At 37.7% G+C, this 20,052-nt stretch overlaps 1 protein-coding gene across 1 annotated transcript in view; it reads right to left on the reverse strand.

The window, feature by feature from the left end:
• Cntn5 (contactin 5) overlaps positions 1 to 20,052 on the reverse strand; it is a 1,166,275-nt gene that overhangs the window by 130,782 nt on the left and 1,015,441 nt on the right. Inside the window, exons 14-15 of the mRNA XM_032911019.1 lie at positions 9,096 to 9,223; positions 7,172 to 7,347 (exon numbers count right to left, since the gene is read on the reverse strand). Coding sequence (XP_032766910.1) covers positions 7,172 to 7,347; positions 9,096 to 9,223 — 304 coding nt within the window. The remainder of the gene's footprint in view (positions 1 to 7,171; positions 7,348 to 9,095; positions 9,224 to 20,052) is intronic.

Consider the following 20,052-nt stretch of genomic DNA (forward strand, 5'->3'; position numbering starts at 1 on the left):
CCTTAAAGTCCATGGGACAAATCTGGGATGTAAGGTGATTTATTTCCCTCAGAGACCACAGGACCAAGGCTGTCAATGTCAACAGGTAGGACTTTTTTTCACACTAGAAAACTTGATTTCCACTGTGAACTAAAACCAAGCAAAACTAAAAACTAAAACATCGCAGAGATGCCAGTAACTATTCACGTTACATTCAGTGCTGTGACAACAAATCACAGTGACAAATAATCAAATTATGCCTCTAAATTAACAAAGACACTTGGTATAATACTATACTTGTGGGTCTATTTTGGCGGACTATATTTATTTAGCCATGTGTGTTTGCATGCATGTACTCTCTCTGTGTATACATGTGTTAATGGACCATGTGCATGCTTGTGCACACCAGTGGAGGACGTTGTGTATCCTGCCCTGTCACACTTAGCCTTACTGCCTTCAGACAGAGTCTCTACTTAAATTGAAACTGGCCACTGTCATTTAAGGTGGTGGCAATCTCTTGACTCTACACTCTTTCATGGCTGTGATTTTAGGTGTGTGTATTCATGCCTGTTGGATGCTTTGTTTATTTTTCATTTGTTTTTTTTGTTTTAGTTCTTTTGTTTTGTCTGCTCAGGTGTTCGTGTTTTCACAAGATCTGTTTTTAGCCACCAAGCTATCTCTCTGGCCCAGGTAGACTGTAGTTAAGTGAAAAAACTGAGTGCATGTTTTTTTTTTTTAATTCAATGACTAAGTCATCCTTGCCCTATATGATGAATTTATCATCAGATTTTATCAAATTTGAAAAGAATTAAAAAGTAAGGAATCACAGCCTATCTGCTATATAGACTATTCTATATCATCAGCATGGGGCTATTGTCTAACTGTGATCTTGGCTGTGATAATGCTCTCTACAGATCTTTTATTGAGAATTCAAGGATGGTGTTCTATTTATAGACTATTTTGGAGGTTCACATTTCATTGAACTCCAAACTGTGTTAGAAGGATTTTTTCTTTTTACTCGAAATTAGTTACAAAGAAAGGGAAAAAGAAAAAAAAACTGTTCTGTATAGAATGATATACTAACAGAAATTCTTTTAATATTGATGACATTAAAGCTTCTGAAATAAAGGAGGTGTGAAATGGAGAAAACAAATCATGCCATATTTTGTGTGGAACTCAACAAGAACTGCTACAGTGTCTTATCTATGGACATCTTTGGTACACCTTGATTAAAAAAAGTGATAAAGCAATGTGGTAGAGTCTACTTTTATTATTCCAGAGTTCAAAATAAATTAATTGTATAGATTGAAGTAACAGATGCTAATATGTGATCTCATTAAATATTCATATCCACTCAAACAGGTGGACATTACTATTCTGCGCTGTGACAGTGGGTTGGGGGACTGATACCTACTCTGACAAGGCACTACCTCTTAACAAAGGAGGGAAGAAAAGGCCCCCACCCCCCGTGGCCTTTAGAAATGTTCAATTTTCATGTCGGCTGCCTAGAACATTGGTGGGTGTTTGCTTCGTGTTTAGTCCCATTTAAACACTCTGTAGGGGATGGGATGAAGCAGTCATGAAGCAAATAATGTAACAGTCGAGAGACTGTTGGAAAGATCAGAAAGTTGTGCATATTCCTAGTGGCCAGAATGAGCCAGAGACAACGTGTGCCTTGGACTGGGTCTGCTACAGGTGATCCGTGTGCTGATTAGTGGTACAGTCCTCTAGGACTTCCTCGCTGATTTGATGGCGAGGCTGCCATAGAAGCCTCTGGTTTCTTCTAATGCCCTTCAGTCCTCAGCAGTGTGTCTGAGGAGCTCATTGACTTCTACTTTAGTTGCACTTCTCAGAAGTGAAATGATTAAATCACACAAGCATTCTGTTCTGAAAGTCTGACTCCTCAGGAAGGATACTCATTCCCCAAAGATCAGCAAAGAGCAGAGGCATCAGCCATGGTGAAACAGACACAGTGAGAGCTTTTGTCTGAGACAAAAGCCCCTAGGCCTCACAGGGCTTCATATTCTGGCTTCCTTTTATTCACCTACAACCGTGTAAAACCCATGGATATAAATTAGACATGCCGATGATTCGTAGACTTGGAATGGATTAAAACCACTCACTCCAGTACCACACACAGCAAAGAGCTTTGGAAATGTGTAGCTTTGGAAGATGGAGGACTGGTAGCTTGATTATGTTTCAGAAGAAGGGCACATACTTAACAATATGTGGTAACACAAATTAGACTTAGTGGACAAAAGAAAACAAAAACAAAATAAAACAGGATAAACAATTGGGTGTATAGGAAAACATGGATCTAGGAGTAGGGAGATGGAGGTAATATGAGCAAAACATGCTGTATGATATTCTTAAAGAACTACTTTTCAAAATGAGAGAAAAATAAAGTGAAGTAAAATCCTCTCCAGTTTTCTGACACTCTGATCTGACTGATAATGGAACACCTTTGAAAGTGTATGATTTCCTTATTGTTGAAAGGTCAGTGTACATATTAATACCCAAAGAACATCACATATTACTTAACCCAAGTACGGTCATCCATAGGTCTTTGCCCAACACAGATGCAATTTCCTTTTTCCCTCCTTGATTGTATTTTCTGTCCTAATCCTGACTTATAAGATCGAGGTCATGTAGAGCAGACAACATGCTCCATGAAGTAACATGAGTTAGTATGGTTGTACTAAGAACCAATAGCATTTGTACAGCTTAGTAATTGGTGAATAATACTTGGTCAGTTAAGTTTTTGTTTATTTCTACAAAAACAAAAGGTCATATTAATCTTTCTTGTCTGGTTTCCAACAACATTTGACTATGATAAAAATTAGCAATTAATTTTCTTTCAATTCTTCAAATAACATCTGAGTAAATGACAGAGACAGGCTTCCAATGTATAACTCTCCGGCCCCAGCTCCTGAGTGCTTGGGTTGTATACATGTAGCCCCACCTCTAGTCACAGGTGGGGTTTTTTTTAATGTCATATTTTCCTTGAGTTACTTACTGATCTATTTAATTTGTATATGTTCCAAAGACTGAGATCAATGGTTTTATTTTTATTTCTCACATGTTTGTTTAGACAAGAGTCAGAAACATATTAGACAGGCAAAGAATACAGTGAGGGTTAAGTTTCTAAAGCAGAGTCAGAGTCAATATGCTGTCTGCAGTTTGGAGTCTATAGCCTTTATATCTGTTGCTCCAATTTAACATTCACTTACACAGCTTGGAAATGTGTGGTTTTCATTTCATTCATCTGTCTGTCTGTGTATTTTGATGAAAGAGAGAGAGAGCAAAGTCTATGTTCTGCCTTCCTATGATTTTGCTTTCTGTGTTTGACGGCACCAAATCAGTAGGTAGAGGAAGGATTGCCCAAGCAAAGTGCTCACCCTGCCTTGGCCATGCTTTCAGTTTTGACTTAGGAAGTCACATTACAGACTCCACACTGGAGATGGGATTTCTTTAGTTGACTATCCTGATGGCAGCCCTGTGACAGTCTCCTTTCTCCTTCAAATTATAGCTGGCAAATCACAGTCCAGAAGATTACAGGCTGCTGTGCTGTCAGCGCTGTAGTTACTTATGACTTAGGAGATTGACATTTGTTATGGTCCCTAATGAGGTAGTTGAGATTTTCAAGTGTTCAGGAAAGTATGTGTCTCATACACTTGTCAGTGGAGACTAAAATTCTGGGGTCATATGACAATGACAGGTGCTGTTCAAACAGCCTGAGAGTAGACATTTCTGGAGACTGCTGACTAACGGGGAACAATGTCTCAGTAACTGTCAATACTTTTATTTGACAGGGACATGGTTATTTGTAGACAATCCTTAAGATGCCTGCTTCTTTCTTGTAACTTTTACTTGGCCAATCTGAATTGGATATAAATTTACAGCTCTTCAGTGACTGCTCTACATGGATGGAGGATTATCTTTCTCAAAACCAAATCTGAGACACATGGTTCTCACCTACATTCACTGTACAACTACAATTTGTAGAGCTCAGGAAGCAATGCCTCGGACAGTGTTGCTGCTGCTAGTTTCTCTTAAAGTAACACATCTAGTATTGACCTCTTGTCTACTACATCACTGTGCCATCTAGACCACTGTTTTTTTTTTTCTTTGCTTCTAAGACACACCTCTGTAACCCATTCTGCCTTTCTGCTATTTTTTGACTTGTTTATTCGTTGAAATAATGCTGGTTTTTTGTAGGTACCTGGTGAAATCCTGCCCACTCAACAACTTTTCAGATGGCAACTCTCTCTGCTTCATGCTTATATCCAGATGTTATAACAGACCTGCTCTTACGTCACTGAACTGGTGCTCTTTTGAGAGTGAAGGATTATATTTTCACTGTAGGTCCCCAATATCACTTAGCTTACAATATTGAAATGTTTTTAAAGAATATATTCACTAAGTTGCCCTATTCAATAGATAGTCATATCATTTGCCCAAAGGGGTTGGGAAGAACCAAATGAAACATTTATGGATAGATTGCTTGGCCCCTTCTAGTGATGGGTTTGGTCAGAGACTCATTCCAAATAAGCCAGTTTGCCAGGTTTGTAAAACAAGTCCTTAGGGAAGAAGGCAAGCAGAAACATTTCATTCCTGTCAGGGCAATTCTTTTATTCTTTAGGGACTTGACAAAATCCCGTCTTTTTCTATATACTTCTTTAAAACGCAGTACCTAAGCCATTGTCTTTGTAAAAATGGCAATGTACTATATATGAAGATGTTTTTATAAAAGCCCTACAGAGGGAATTATGTACTTATACCTACAAACCAATACAAACATTATAGAATTCATAAATAAACTAGTTGGAGAGTAAGGACCATTGTTATAATCTGCTGAGATGCTGAATATTAGTTATGAATATTTCCTGAGTCTTCGCTCTGCAGGTTTGGTTAACTCATTTTACCCTATAACATACTAAGTGGTAATACACTAAAGGACCCTGCCTTTCTTTTCTAACTCACTGTCCTTATCCCAGCCCTTATGTCATCACTGGCATTATCAGGAGTTCTAGAACAGCTGGAGACATCCAGCCCTACAGATCACTAATGTTCCATCACACCACCCCTGTGTCTTGGCTTCAGAGTTCAGAGTAGAACTTAAGTAACCATACTCTTCTTCCTGCACCCATCACTTCCAGAGTCTCCCCTCAGACTATTGGGTAGAAGTAGCAACTCCAGGCCCTCCCTTCCTGATAACAGCCCCATTTTTTTACTCTAGAGTATTGTGACTGTCCAGTCATGAATCTGAGGGGCAGTAGGGTCATAAGGAACCACTCTCTTTCTCTGTTTTTCCTTGTCACACAGTAGTGTTCTCTCCAGCCAGGGTTTAAAATGCCTGATAAGCAATTCTTCTTATAGTTCTCAACTTCAATGTTACAAAATATTTTAAGTACACACAGATTTTGAGAAATCATTTCAAGTCTGCTAAAAAACCACAAGTCTTACATTGCCTTAAAGCTAGAGCATATTTGTACTGCAGATTAATTTTAATATGACTTGTAACTAGGTATCAGGTTGTCACAGAATAAGGTATCTTTGACATCTTCAGAAAAAGATAGCACAGGGGTTAGAGTAGGCATTTGTGAAAAAAACGTCAAATGTTTTAATTTATAGAAGTGATATCAACCCAAAATGGTCATACCTAAGAGGCAACAGCAAAAGTTCTTTTATCTTTTAACTTTTCAAAGTCCATCAATTTCTCTATTGATAATTTAAAATGTAGAGCATATTTCTATATAGAAAGTCATTGATGATTTCGGATATATGTTTCTTTATGTATTTTATTGGTCAAAATGCATATTTAAAGCTAATCCTGAGATTTACTTTCATCAGTTTATTTTTGTTGTATAGGTAAAATTGTTTGGTTCTGTTCAATGATGTGACAAAAATCTGAGAGAAAAATTAAATCAGTGGTAGGAAAAAAAACCCATGTAAGTTATAAAAAAATAAATTTGACACAATCTAAATGTTTTATGCACAACCTAGTCAATATAACTACTCATTGAGATGATTAATAATTCAGTTGGCAAGAACTTCTGACATCTTTCCTTTTAGCTGCAAAGTAAACTGGGATAATTTGGAATTAAACATGTTTAATTTGGGTCATAGTGGAAGCAATAACTTCCATGTCCCCTTTCCAAGTGGAAGGATATAGTGGAAGTCTAAATTGGGAAGGAGCTCAGAAGTTATCTGGTACAGATTTTCACTTTTCTGTGAGAAGGCCTGTGGTTGATGAGGAATGAAACTGAACTTTTTGCAAACAATTACTAACGTTTGGTCTAAAATCTTTTTCTTTTTATGATATCACAGAATCTTTATGTTAAGTCCAATATAAAATGGGTTTCACCATTTAGATTTGTTATCATTATCTTCCTGATGTTTCTCAAAATATTTTTAAAAACAAAGGAACCTTGATATCAACAATAATATTTTACATAGAAATTTAATTGGGTCAAACTTACCAGTTATTATTGAAAGAAATTCTGGCCTGTATCACTGTCTTTAGCATATATTCTATTGCCTTTCTCCCTTTGTCACTAAGTTCTGTTTGTCTCAATGAGTCCATAGAGCAGGGGCCTTCCCTAACTTTTTAATGGAGTTCAGAAGCTGGCGTGGCTGTGCTATGCAGTGCATCGGGTTTCTCTCTCCATGTGGCCACTTACCATGCATGTGTGTAATATTCAATTTCACAAAATGCAGAGATTGGACAGATAAGACACATTCATGTCTGTGAATGTTTAATGGGAGCTAAGTGAACATGTATGACTATGAGTTGCAGATTTCACCTTAATAACTGAGGAGAAACTGATGAGTTTCGAGAAGCTACTATTTCTTAAGGAACAAGACAGACTCACTTATTTCATGCATTACAGTTAATAATTTTTGAAAGAGGAGAGTAGCCTCTTTATGTAGCAATGAGACTTCTCAAAACAACATGAAAACAGCAATGCTATCATTAAACTAATTTAGCAAGGGCAAAGTAACCACACTCACATACAAATTAACTGCAGAATTCCTGTTGGGGTTTGAAATGCTATTTTCAGTTTGTAGTAGAAAAATGACATGGGATATTTCTCTATGTTTTTCTTGATCTTTTATAGATGAAACATTTTTACATTTGAATCAAAACATGTAAAATTACTACACAAGAAGCAAAAGTATAAAAACTTACAGCCCTGATGCTTTCAAAATGTCCACCTTCTTTCTCAAAATCAATAGGTTGTCCTTTTAGTGTCCAGTAGAAAGTGACATCCAAACTGGAGTCGTGCATGGCTTTGCAGTTAAGGACAATGCTCTCTCCAACAGTTAACTCTGTTCTTTTAGGAGTAAGCTCTATCCTTGTGGGTTCTATTGGGGTAGAAAGACATGCATTAGTAAAATCTCCTCCATATAGCTCACATCCCCCCAAACTGTAGAGAAAGCTTAACCATGGAACAGGAACAGTCTACAGATTTTGATTTTGTATTTTCAACTACATCATCAAAAATGAAAACACTAAGATTTTGTTTGTTCATTTGTTTTGGTAGCTACATGTTTTATTATATTTTTCTAAAGGATTAATGGTTTTAGACTTTCTACTTTGTTTATGCTTGAACTTGAACAAAAGGACAAGTGATTCTAAAACTAGAAGCAAGGACTAGACAGGTGGTTAGATGGTGAAGAGTGCTTGCTGATCTTGTAGAGGACAAGATACACTTCTAAGAACAGCTCCTAACTGCCTGTAACACTGTTCTAGGGGATCTGGTACCCTCTCTGAGAGCTATGGGTACTAGGCATACATATTGTTCCCATATACACATGTGGACAAAACAGCTATACATGTGAAATACAATGCAAAACATCTAAAAGCAACATGTGGCCTCATGGAAAAAAGAATACAGGAAAGGAAAGGAGAAGCTGGAACTTCTCTGATCATCTTTATAGATACTTAAATAAAGAAAACGTATACAATAAAAGATTATATATACATAAATATATAAACATATATATATATATATATTATATATATAAATCTGGAGGCAGAATGCATAGGGAATTTGTAAGCTTAAAATACAAGAACTCTGTCCCATTACTGCCTCAGTAAGCTAAAAGTGTGATCCTACCATCTTGGTCTCGCTTTGTGCTGTACAAAATCCTCTGTGATCTGAGGAGGGGCAGAAGAGGCACTGTCTGTCTAATTATAAGATATCATTTTTGATGCTTTGTGCTTTACCTATATAAAACCTTTAAAATGTGAGTGGTCATAATTTTAGTTCAGCAACAGTATTCTAACTGCTTACTAGTTACAATTGAATTTTAATACCTGACATTTTAGTACTGTTTTTATGGTCTGAGAGGAATATTGAACCAATGAAACAGTATCAGTCATGTACCCAAGATGGTAATGTGATGTGTTGTGAATATTGTAAGGCGGGATGGAGACAGGCTTTTGTTTTTTCTCTCCTCTCCTCCTTAGAGTCTTCATATGGACAAGGAAAGACATAGGTAAGTAGTTTACGAATGAGCTTCATTTTCTTCCATTCTCTTTCAATCCTGAGAGGCAACTTCCTCAAGAAAACATGACTCCTAGCTATCTATGGGGTCTTTTCATGCCTAATGCATCTCAGAGAAGTTCTGAGGAGGAAAAATGCAAGTTGAGGGCAAGAGTGGCATTTTGAAGATTAAATTAGATCTCTTGAGCATTTTCAGTTAAGGAAGAACACTTACTATTGATAAATGTTTGTGGATCCCTCATTACCTTATCAGACTATAGGAACCTTATCACAGGTGGGAACAGACAAAGACTGGACCACTGGGTTGGATGCCAGTAATGTTTGATAGACATGCAGTTTTCTAACTAAACATTTTCAACTAAAATGACAGCATCACAAGTAGGAGCCATTGTTCCAAGCTGTTTCCAGTCTTTAAATGGTGGAAGTGAAATTTGTGTTAGTTCTGTGTTCCTAACAAACTTTAAAACTAAGCCATTCACTCCAACCAATACAAAGGCATATACATGCACACTGTATTTACTTCTCTTTGTTATTATTTTTTTCTGATGGTAAGGCTAGGAAGCCAAAGATGTAAAACATCAGGCACATTATCTTTTCCCTTACCTTTGACAGACACGGAAGCTATGATCTCCGCAGAACCGAAGATGTTCACCCCTTGGCAAATGTACTTTCCCTCATCTGCTTTAGAAGCATTGAGGATCCGCAGGCTTCCGTCTGGAAGAATAGCTATTCTGAAAATTATTAAAAAAGGGTTTGTTCTCATTTTAATTCAAAGCACCTGTATGGCAAGAACTTCTGGTGAAGTCCAAACTGCATATCTCTGGTGAGAGATTACGAGGAAGGGTCCCTGTTGAAAATAAGAAGTGATATGGAAGGAAGCCCTTGGTCCTGCCAAGACTGAACCCCCAGTGAACGTGATTGTTGGGGGAGCGGGCGGTAATGTGGGTAGGATGGGGAGGTGAACACCCATATAGAGGGGGAGGGGGAGGGGTTAGGGGGATGTTGGCCTGGAAACCGGGAAAAGGAATGACAATCGAAATGTAAATAAGAAATACTCAAGTTAATAAAGATAAAAAAAAATAAGAAGTGATCGATGTTTGCTACGTTTCACAATTGGATGCTATAAACTCACTTAATATCTTCTTTATCCGAAAGACGAAGAAACTTGCAAGTTACTTCTCTTGTGATAGTTTTTGACAGTTAATTTTAAAAGTGGCAGAGAAAGGTGACCTTAAATTTAGCTATTAAAGCTTGATACTCTAATATCACCTAGCCATATTTTAATACCAAACTTATGTATTTCACCTTAAAGCAAAGGTGACCTCAAAAATCAAATAGAAAAAGAAACATGATAAAAGCACAGAGGAGGACTCGTACAGACATAAAATTAACTGTTCGCAGCTGAGCCGTGATTAATGGCTTCCTCAGCACCATCCTGGGTGAAAGGCATGGAAATGTAGCCTGCTAACTGGGTTCTTCACACTACACTCTCTAGTGCAGGACTGTGATAGTCCAGTCTGCAGCTGCTCTCTTACATGACCTTTGGTAAAAGCGGACCTTCAGTTTCCTATAAGGGTGATGAATTGAAGGATTATTAAAAGTTTTAGAAGTTCAGTGCAAATGAGGTTGACATTTGCAATGACCAAATTACCCCATGTATTTATCATTCCGGGAATTTATGCACTTCAGATTTAATTAGCACTTTGGTCCTTTCTTCCCTTATGTGCTTGTGAAGTGTAACCCACTATTTTGTGAGCACAGCAATCTGCACCAGCTTCTTGATGTGAAGAAGCAGCCTTTGGGCTTTAGGTGGTCTGTTCGTAGACTCTAGACCAACTTCTTTGGCAATCAGGAAGTCACAGACTGACTATGAGAGTAAGAAACAGTGGCATTAGTGAATCTAAAACCCCGGAATTAAGCCCTAAGTTTTTTGACAACTGCTTACTCCATGGTAGTATTATAACCCTAACCTGTGAATATTAAAGAAAACATGCCTGCACTTGGTTTACTGAGCTACTTCATGTTCTTCTAGGATGTATGTTCAGTGTGGCTTGTCTCCTGGGCCTGACTGCTGTATAGAACTTTGAACATCATAACAATTGATAGAAGATTCTGGGCTGTTAAAAGGTAGTGTCTAATGAATGTACACACTGCCATGCATAAAGATACCTGTTTAAACTATATGGTTTTAATTATAGCTCACTCTTGATTTGCAAGATGAAAGGATGAAGGTCAACTCAGAATCAAGACAGACAACAATTAGAGAACTTGTCTTCTAGTTCATCTGGAGAGAGAATACTTGAGATCCATGGAAAATACAGAGCCTGTAAACACCATGTAATCTGTGGTGGGAGTGACTCAGCAGTTAAAAGCACTTGTTGCACATGAAGAGGACCTGAGTTTAGTTCACAGCTCCTCTGCGTGGGAGCTCACAATTGTCTGTAAACCTAGCTCTGGGGTAAATGATGCCCTCTTTTGACCTCCATGGTTTTACACGCGCGCACGCACGCGCACACACACACACACACACACACACACACACACACACAGAGACACACACAGAGACACACACACACACACAAACACACACACAGACACAGAGAGAGAGAGAGAGAGAGAGAGAGAGAGAGAAACATGAATATAACTAAAAACAAAATATTATTAAAGGTTACATAATCCCTCACACATGCACATGTATACAGAAATGAAATAAAAAATTTTAAGGTTACATAATCCTTCAATTGATCATTATTTGGAAAATAATCATTTATTTTGAAACAAGGAAATGGTGAATTTTTTCTGATATATCCCCCAAAAAATATAGTAAAAAATATATTTGAAAGCAAAAAGTATATTTTTTATATACAGAACTCCATATTTTTGTATGAATTATAGGCTGTTGACATTTACTTTATTAAATCTTTCACAGATAGTTAATATCTTGAAAATGTTTAGATTTTACCAACTTGAAAAAAGTGTAATATAACAGTAAAGAAGTATGGCTTCAAAATTCATCTGTTTTAAAGAAATACCTGTATGTCAGACTCTGGCAGTATTTCAGCTCTGGATTTTAGATGAGTGTAATCTTACTGACAAAAGATATCCTAATTCCCTTTCTCTTGCTGTGATAAATTATCCTGAGCAGAAAATGAAGTCATGGAAGAAAATATTAACTTTAGTTCACAGTTCTGGGTCCATCATAGCAGGGAGGTCCAGGCAGGACCTCAAAGGATGTATTTATATTCACACCCAAGAGCAGGGAGAGGATAGATATGTGCATATCTGCCAGTATTCAGCTTGTTTTCAGTACTTACACAGTCCAAGATCCCCCTCCCTAAGGAATGGTGCTGCTCACAATGGGCTGTCTTTTTACATCAATTAACATAATTAAACAATCCCCATAGACATATCCACAGGCCAACCTGACTTAGACAATTACTTGCTGAAAATTTTTTCCAAGGTGTTTCTAGACTATGTCAACTTGATAATTAAAATCAAACATCACATTAAGTAACAGATTTTTATTCTAAAAAATGAGATATGAATATGCCTGTACTTTGGATCACTAGTCTATTAGGGACAATTAAGGTTTTTGAATGCTATGATATTCATCCGTTAAATATCAGAGTCTGTCATTTAACTAAAATCTTACCTTCTGATTTAAAATGTAAATCTTCACCTGTTTTTTTTTTCTAACTTGGAAAAGACAAAGCAGATAATGAATATGATTTACAATCATAATGTCTGGCTACTACACACATAGTTACTTAGATAACTGAAGACTAAATTAATATTTCCAGCCTCATTATCTTCTGCTCTTTCTTGTTACTTTTCACAACTATATTTTGGGATGTTCAGATTTGGGGGAGTAATTATGTTAAGGTATCCTTGAACTTGAAGTTGGATAACAAAGGGGTGGGGAGAAGAAGCCAGCATATTACCTTGACGTGAAGCTCTACTAGCTCCAGTTTCTAGATTCCTTGAGTTTTGTTCTCATCTATAATTAATGACTAGATCTCTGTCTCATTAATCTGGCCAGTGCCCTAACCTATCAGCAATGCCATTGGCGCACAGGACATATGGTTAAAAACTCGATGTATGTGTTTACTTCCATGGTCAATTCCATTCTATCTTGGATCTCCTGTTGCACTTCTTCACATAGTGTAGATCTTTCACAGAGACTGTTTATCTAAGGAAGGAAACAAGTTATTTTGATGCTGCCATATTGTTTAGTGGCTATGTCAATCATTTCTACTGTACTGGCAGAGGATCTGAGAGAATGAATTTAAAAGGAGGAGAGATTTAAATTAGCTCAGTGAAAGAGTCTCTCCTCCATTATTGTCTGGCTCCATTGCTTTGGGCCTGAGGGAAGGCAGAACATAATAGAGGTGCATGTGAAGTAGGAAACCTCACCTACTAGAATCCAGCATCCAGAGAGTAAAGGATGACCTAGGAATAAGATCTGCCAGGTTAGAGTATTTCCTGAGTTACTTGCTTTCCTATGTCCTGCCTCCCAGGTACCTCCATGCCAATAAAGACTGTACTAATACCACTATTAAATTGTAAATGCATCAATCTAGTTATGACACCATCATTTTCATGATGTGATAACCTCTTAATAGTCAATACTAAAGAAGAGTTTTGGAGATGCCTGGTGTCTAACCCCTGACAGTGATTGACTTCCTTTTGTAAAGCTTTATCTCCTTCCCTCAGTCCCTGCCCTCCCCATTTCCCTTCCCACTCCATTTCCTTGTACTTCATTCCCTTCTGGCTTTTTCATTGTTTTCATATTTGATTGGATATTTTCTTTATCTACATTTCAAATGTTATCCCATTTACCGATATCCCCTCTGGAAAGCCATATCCCATACCCGACCCCTGCCTAAATGAGGCTGCCCCCCCACCCAGTGACCTACTTCCTCACGCCTGCCTCCCTACCCTGGAATTCCTTTACACTGGGGCATCAAATCTTCACAGGACCAAGGGTTTTTCTTCCCACTGATGCCCAACATGGCCTTCCTACATTTGTGGCTAAAGCCATAAGTCGCTCCACATGTACTCTTTGATTGGTGGTTTAGTCCCTGGGAGATCTAGGGTTTCTGATTGGTTGATATTGTTGGTCTTCCTATGAGGTTGTGAACCCCCTCAGCCACCTCAGTGCTTTCTCTAACTCCTCCATTGGGAACTCAGTTCTCAGTCCAGTGCTTGGTCTTTCTTCGTCAGTTTCATGTAGTCTGTTAATCGTATTTTGGGTATTCTGAGTTTTGGGGCTAATATCCACTTATCAGTGAGTGCATATCATGTGTGTTCTTTTGAGATTGGGTTACCTCACCCAGTATATTTTCTAGTTCCATTCATTTGCCTAAGAATTTTATGAAGTCACTGTTTTTAAAGCAGAGTAGTATTTTACTGTGTAAATGTACCACATTTTCTGTATCCATTCCTCTGTTGAAGGCCATCTGGGTGCTTTCTAGCTTCTGGCTATTATAAATAAGGCTACTATGAACATAGTGGAGCACATGTCCTTGTTATATGCTGGAGCATCTTTTGGATATATGCCCAGCTGGGCATCAAAGAGAGAAGAAGCCCTCGGTCCTGCAAAGGCTAGACCCCCTAGTGTATGGGAATGTCAGGGTGGGGAGTCAGGGAGGGGTGGGTATTTGGGTAGTGGAAAGGGGACACCATTGATATGTAAATAAAAATATACAATAAAAAAACAAAACAAAGAATGGATCAATTTGCATTCTTCTACATGCTGACCTCCAGTTGAACCAGTACCATTTATTGAAAATGCTATCTTTTTTCCACTGGTTGGTTTTAGCTCCTTTGTCAAAGATCAAAGGACCATCATTGTGTGGGTTCATTACTGGATCTTCAGTTCTATTCCATTGATCTACCTGCCTGTCTCTGTACTAAAACCACACAGTTTTTTTTATATATATATATATATAATCACTATTGCTCTATAATACAGCTTGAGGTAAGGGATAGTGATTCTCCCAGAAGGTCTGTTATTGTTGAGTATAGATTTCGCTATCCTGGATTTTTTGTTATTCCAAATAATTTGCAAATTGCTCTTCCTCATTCTATAAAGAATTGGGTTGGAATTTTGATGGGGATTGCATTGAATCTGTAGATTGCTTTTGGCAAAATGGCCATTTTCAGAATATTAATCCTGCCAATCTATGAGTATGGGAGGCCATTCCATCTTCTGAGATCTTCTTCAATTTCTTCCTTCGAAGATTTGAAGTTCTTGTCATACAGATCTTTAACTTGCTTGGTTAGAGTCACCCTAATGTTTTTTTTGTTTTGTTTTGTTTTGTTTTGTTTTATTTTGTTTTGTTTTTCTTGTGACTATTGTGAAGGGTATCATTTCTGTAATTTCTTTCTATTTCTACCTGTTTATCCTTTGAGTAGAAGAAGGCTACTGAGTTGTTCCAGCTCATTTTATGCCCAGCCTCTTTGCTTAAGTTGTTTATCAGGTTTAGGGGTTCTCTGGTGGAATTGTTAGGATCATTTAAGTACACTGCAATATCATCTGTAAATAGTGATATTTTGACTTCTTCCTTTCCAAATTATATCTCCGTGACCTCCTCTGTTGTCTGATTGATCTGGCTAGGATTTTGAGTAATATATTGAGTAGTTAGGGAGAGAGTGGGCAGCCTTCTCTAGTCCCCAAGTTTAGAAGAATTGCTTCAAGTTTCTCTGCATTTAGTTTGATGTCGGCTTCTGGTTTGCTGTATATTGCTTTTACTATGTTTAGTTATGGACCTTGAATTCCAGGTCTTTCCAAGACTTTTATCATGAAGGGGTTTTAAATTTTGTCAAATGATTATTAAGCATCTAATGGGATGGTCATTTGTTTTTTCTTTGAGTTTGTTTATATAGAAGATTACCTTGATAGATTTCTGTATATTGAACCATCCCTGTATCCCTGGGGAGAAACCTACTTTATCTTGATGAATGATTTTTCTGGTGGGTTCTTGGATTCGGTTTGCGAGAATTTTATTGAATAATTTTACATCGATATTCATAAGGGAAATTGGTCTGAAGTTCATTTTCTTTATTGGGTCTTTGTGTGGTTTAAGTATAAGCCTAATTGTTGCTTCATAGAATGAATTGTGTAGTGTTCCTCCTGTTTCTGTTTTGTGGAATAGTTTGAAGAGCATTGGTATTGTCTTCTTTGAAAGTTTGACAGATTTCTGCACTAAACCCGTCTGATGCTGGGTTTTGTTTTGTTGCTTTGTTTTGTTTTGTTTTTGCTGTTCTTGAGAGACTTGTAATGACTGCTTCTATTTCTTTAGGGATTATGAGAGTGTTTAGATGGTTTATCTGATCTTGATTCAACTTTACTACCTGGCATCTCTCTAGAAAATTGTCCATTCCATCCAGATTTTTGAGTTTCGTTGAGTATAGGATTTTGTGGTAGGATCTGATAATTTTTTAATTTTCTGAGTTTGTGTTATTATGTTTCCCTTTTCATTTCTGATTTTGTGAATTTGGATACTGTCTCTGTGCCCTCCAGGTTTTGTTGATTCTTTGAATAGTTCTTTTTGTTTCTACTTGGTTGATTTCAGCCCTGAATTACATTATTTCATGCCATGTACTCCTCTTGGGTGTTTTTGCTTTTTTTTTTTTTGTTCTAGAGCTTATAATTGTGCTGTCAAGCCCTTTGTGGATGCTCTCTTCAGTTTCTTTTTGGAGGCACCAAGAGCTATGAGTTTTCCTCTTAGCACTGCTTTCATTGTGTCCCATAAGTTTGGGTATATTCTGCCTTCATTTTCATTAAATTCTAAAAAGTCTTTAATTTCTTTATTTTTTCCTTGACCAAGTTATTATTGAGTAGAGCATTGTTTATCTTCCTTGTGTTTGTGGGATTTCTGGAGTTTTTTGTTTGTTTGTTTGTTTCTTTGGGGGTTTGTTTTGTTCTTTTGTTATTGAAGACCAGCCTTAGTTCTTGGTGATCTCATAGAATTCAATCTTCTTGAATCTGTTGGGGCCTGTTTTGTGACCTATTTTTTGCTCAGTTTTGGAGAAGGTACCATGAGATAGTGAGAAGAATGTATATTCTTTTTTGTTTAGAATGAAATATTCTACAGAGATCTGTTAAGTCCATTTGGTTCACAACTTTTGTTAGTTTCACTGTGTTTCTGATTAGTTTCTGCATCCATGATCTCTCCATTGATGAGAATGCAGTGTGAAATCTCCCACTATCATTATGTGAAGTGCAATGCGTGCTTTGTAAGATTTCTTTTATGAATGTGGGTGTCCTTGCATTTGGAGCATAGATATTCAGATTTGACAGTTCATCTTGGTAGATTTTTTTCTTTGATGTGCATGAAGTGTCCTTCCTTATCTTCTTTTGATAACTTTTGGTTGAAATTCATTTTTATTCAATATCAGAATGGCTATTTCACCTTGTTTCTTGGGACCATTTAATTGGAAATTTTTTTCTCCAGCCTTTTACTCTGAGGTAGTTTCTCTCCTTGTTACCGAGGTGCATTTTCTGTAAGAAGCAAAATGCAGGGTCCTGTTTAAATATGCAGTCAGTTAGTCTATGTCTCTTTTGGAGGAATTGAGTTCATTGATGTTAAGAGATATTAAGAAAAAGTGATTGTTGTTTCTGTCATTTTTGCTGTTAGAGGTTGAATTATGTTTGCATAATTTTGGGGCTTGTTGTAAGAAGATTACTTTCTTGCTTTTTCTCCGGTGTAGTTTCTCTCCTTGTAATGTATGATGTAATTCTGGTAGGTCTGCCTTTATATGTTTCTTGACCTTTTTTCTTTTTTTGTGTTTTGTGCATTTGGTATTTTGATTATTATGTACCAAAAGGAATTTCTTTTTTAGATCCTATCTATTTGGAGTTCTGTAGGCTTCTTGTATGGTCATTGGCATCTCTTTCTTTAGGTTAGGAAAGTTTTCTTCTATAATTTTGTGGAAGATATTTACTGGCCCTTTAATTTGGTAATCTTTGCTCTTTTCTATACCTATTATCCTTAGATTTGATCTTCTCATTGTGTTCTGGATTTCCTGGATGTTTTGGGTTTGGAGTTGTTGCATTTGCATTTTCTTTGACTATTGTGTCAATGTTTTCTATGGTATCTTCTGCCCCTGAGATTCTCTCTTCTATCTCTTGTATTCTGTTGGTGATGCTTGCATCTATGACTCCTGATCTATTTCCTAGGTTTTTCTATCTCCAGGGTTGTCCCCTTTTGTGATTTCTTTATTGTTTCTATTTTTATTTTCAGATCCTGGATGGGTTTGTTCAATTCCTTCACCTGTTTGGTTGTGTGTTCCGGTAATTAATTAAGGTATTTTTGTTTTTCCTCTTTAAGGGCTTCTTACTTGTTTACCTGTGTTATCCTGTATTTCTTTAAGGGACTATTTATGCCCTTCTTAAAGTTCTCTATCATCAACATGAGAAGCAATTTTAAATCCAAATCTTGCTTTTCCAGTTTGATGGGGTATCCAAGACTTGCTGTAGTGCATGAACTGGATTCTGATGATGCCAACTTGCCTTGGTTTCTGTTGCTTATGCTTTTTTGCTTGCCTCTTGCCCTCTGATTATCTCTAGTGCTACCTGCTGTTGCAATCTCTGACTACAGCCTGTCCCTCCTTTGATCCTGGTTGTGTCAGAACTCTTCAGAAACCAGCTGTCCCTGTGTTCCTATGATTCTGGGATCCTGAGATCCTGAGATCCTGAGTGTATCAGAACTCCTCAGAATCCAGTTGTTCCTGTAATCCTGTGATTCAGTGATCCTGTGGTCTCATGATCCTGATATCCTGGGTGTGTCAGAGCTCCTGGGAGTCTAGCTGCCTCTGAGAGCATGAAATCCTGGTGTGACCAAGTTCCTGAGATCCTGTTGTGTCAGGGCCCCTGGGGCTTTCTCTGGGTGTGGCAGGAGTAGGTGGGGAGCCAGAGCCCTGGATTTGCTTCCAGCATAGGTGGAAGTTGGAAGGAACCTGTGCTTCTGGCTGGCAGGGTTTGTGTTTCCCTTGTTCCTGTAGGGGGTCCCAGTTACTCTGGGTGTTGGGATAAATGTGACCTCAATTGTAATTTTGAGTGTGTCAGAGCTCCAGTGCTCCTGGTTGTGTTCAATCTCCTGTGAGTTGAGCTTCCTCTGTAATCCTGTGACCCTGGGTGTTTCAGAGCACCAAGGAGTCAAGTTCCCTCTCGATGTTGTAAGAGTGGATGCAGAGCCAGCATCCCAGGTCTGCTCAGGGTCCAGGTTCGGACTGAAAGGAACCCATGCCACTGTTTGGGTGAGGATTCCTGTGTCCCTTGATCCTGGTGGACCCAGTTACTCTGGGTGTTGGGGCAGATGTTGTCCCCTTTCGTCCTTTTTCTTTTCTACTGCTTTTGAACTTTTATTTTTAACACATAGCTATCTTTTTTCTATATTTCACTTATTGAAAATGGAGTTTTTCATAGACTGTATCCTGATTGCAGATTTCCTCACCCAACTCCTGTGATATTCTCCCTACCACCTGTCCCATATACACCCACACTCTTTCTGCCGATTCTTAGAAAACAGATGCGCATCTAAAAAACAATAACAAACTAAGATAAAAGAAAACAGAAGAAAATAAGAAAATTTATTTGTAACAGTATTGATGCATGGAAAAGTGATAGATAGATAAATAGATAGATAGATAGATAGATAGATAGATAGATAGATAGATAGATAGAAGGAAGGAGGAGGGATTGAAGAGGTGACTTCCTGTTCTGCTAAGGTCACTGATGTAGTGTATTTGAACACAATATTTTAGATTTCTTTAACCTATTTCCACATGGCATGTATTTGTGGAGTACATAGCTGCATTTGTGGTACTTCTTGCTTCTACTCTTCACATTCCTCAGTTAAATTTGTTGTCCTTTTCCTCATTAACATGTAGCACCTTTGTAAGAAGTGAGGGCATAATGGCTCAGGTGTCCTTTTCCATGAGGCTGCTATTGTCTCTCTTCCCACCACATTTCTGGGAACACACCAGTGAAGTTCTTAGGGGCAACACATAGAAATGAGATAAAGCATATCAATGGATCTGGATAGAGAAGGACATATGGTCAAAATATATCACAATATGTACAGATGGTGAAATGCGATCCTGTAACATGGAATTTTAGAGTAGAATGTGTAAGTTGGGTAGTCAAAGCTCATTTTACAAATCGAAAAACTCTTAAAACAAGGAAATAAAACTGATGTGTGAGCCCATCAGTTACGAAATGAAGAAAAACTATCAAGGATTCCTATGTTCTCTGCACTAAGCGATTGTGACAGGTTTCTCTTGCTGCAGAACACAAAACAAACTTGATAGGAAAATACCTTCCTTTCAAGTCTACCTTAGTTATTTCCTCCTTTAGAACCTGAAGGATGGACTGTCTAACTGGATTCTCTGCTTAAAGGGTCCCATATGTTCAGTGAAATCCACGTGTATTCACGGTAGGGTCTTACCCAGATTCTGGGAAGAACTGCTTTCCAAGTTCATTTCTATTTTGAGAAGAATTCATAGCTATATGTGTTGCTCTTTCCTTGCTGCTGGTTTGAGCTGGGTGCTGCTC

The sequence above is a fragment of the Rattus rattus genome, chromosome 8 (assembly GCF_011064425.1).
Source record: "Rattus rattus isolate New Zealand chromosome 8, Rrattus_CSIRO_v1, whole genome shotgun sequence".
In the NCBI taxonomy this organism is placed as follows: Eukaryota; Metazoa; Chordata; class Mammalia; order Rodentia; family Muridae; genus Rattus; species Rattus rattus.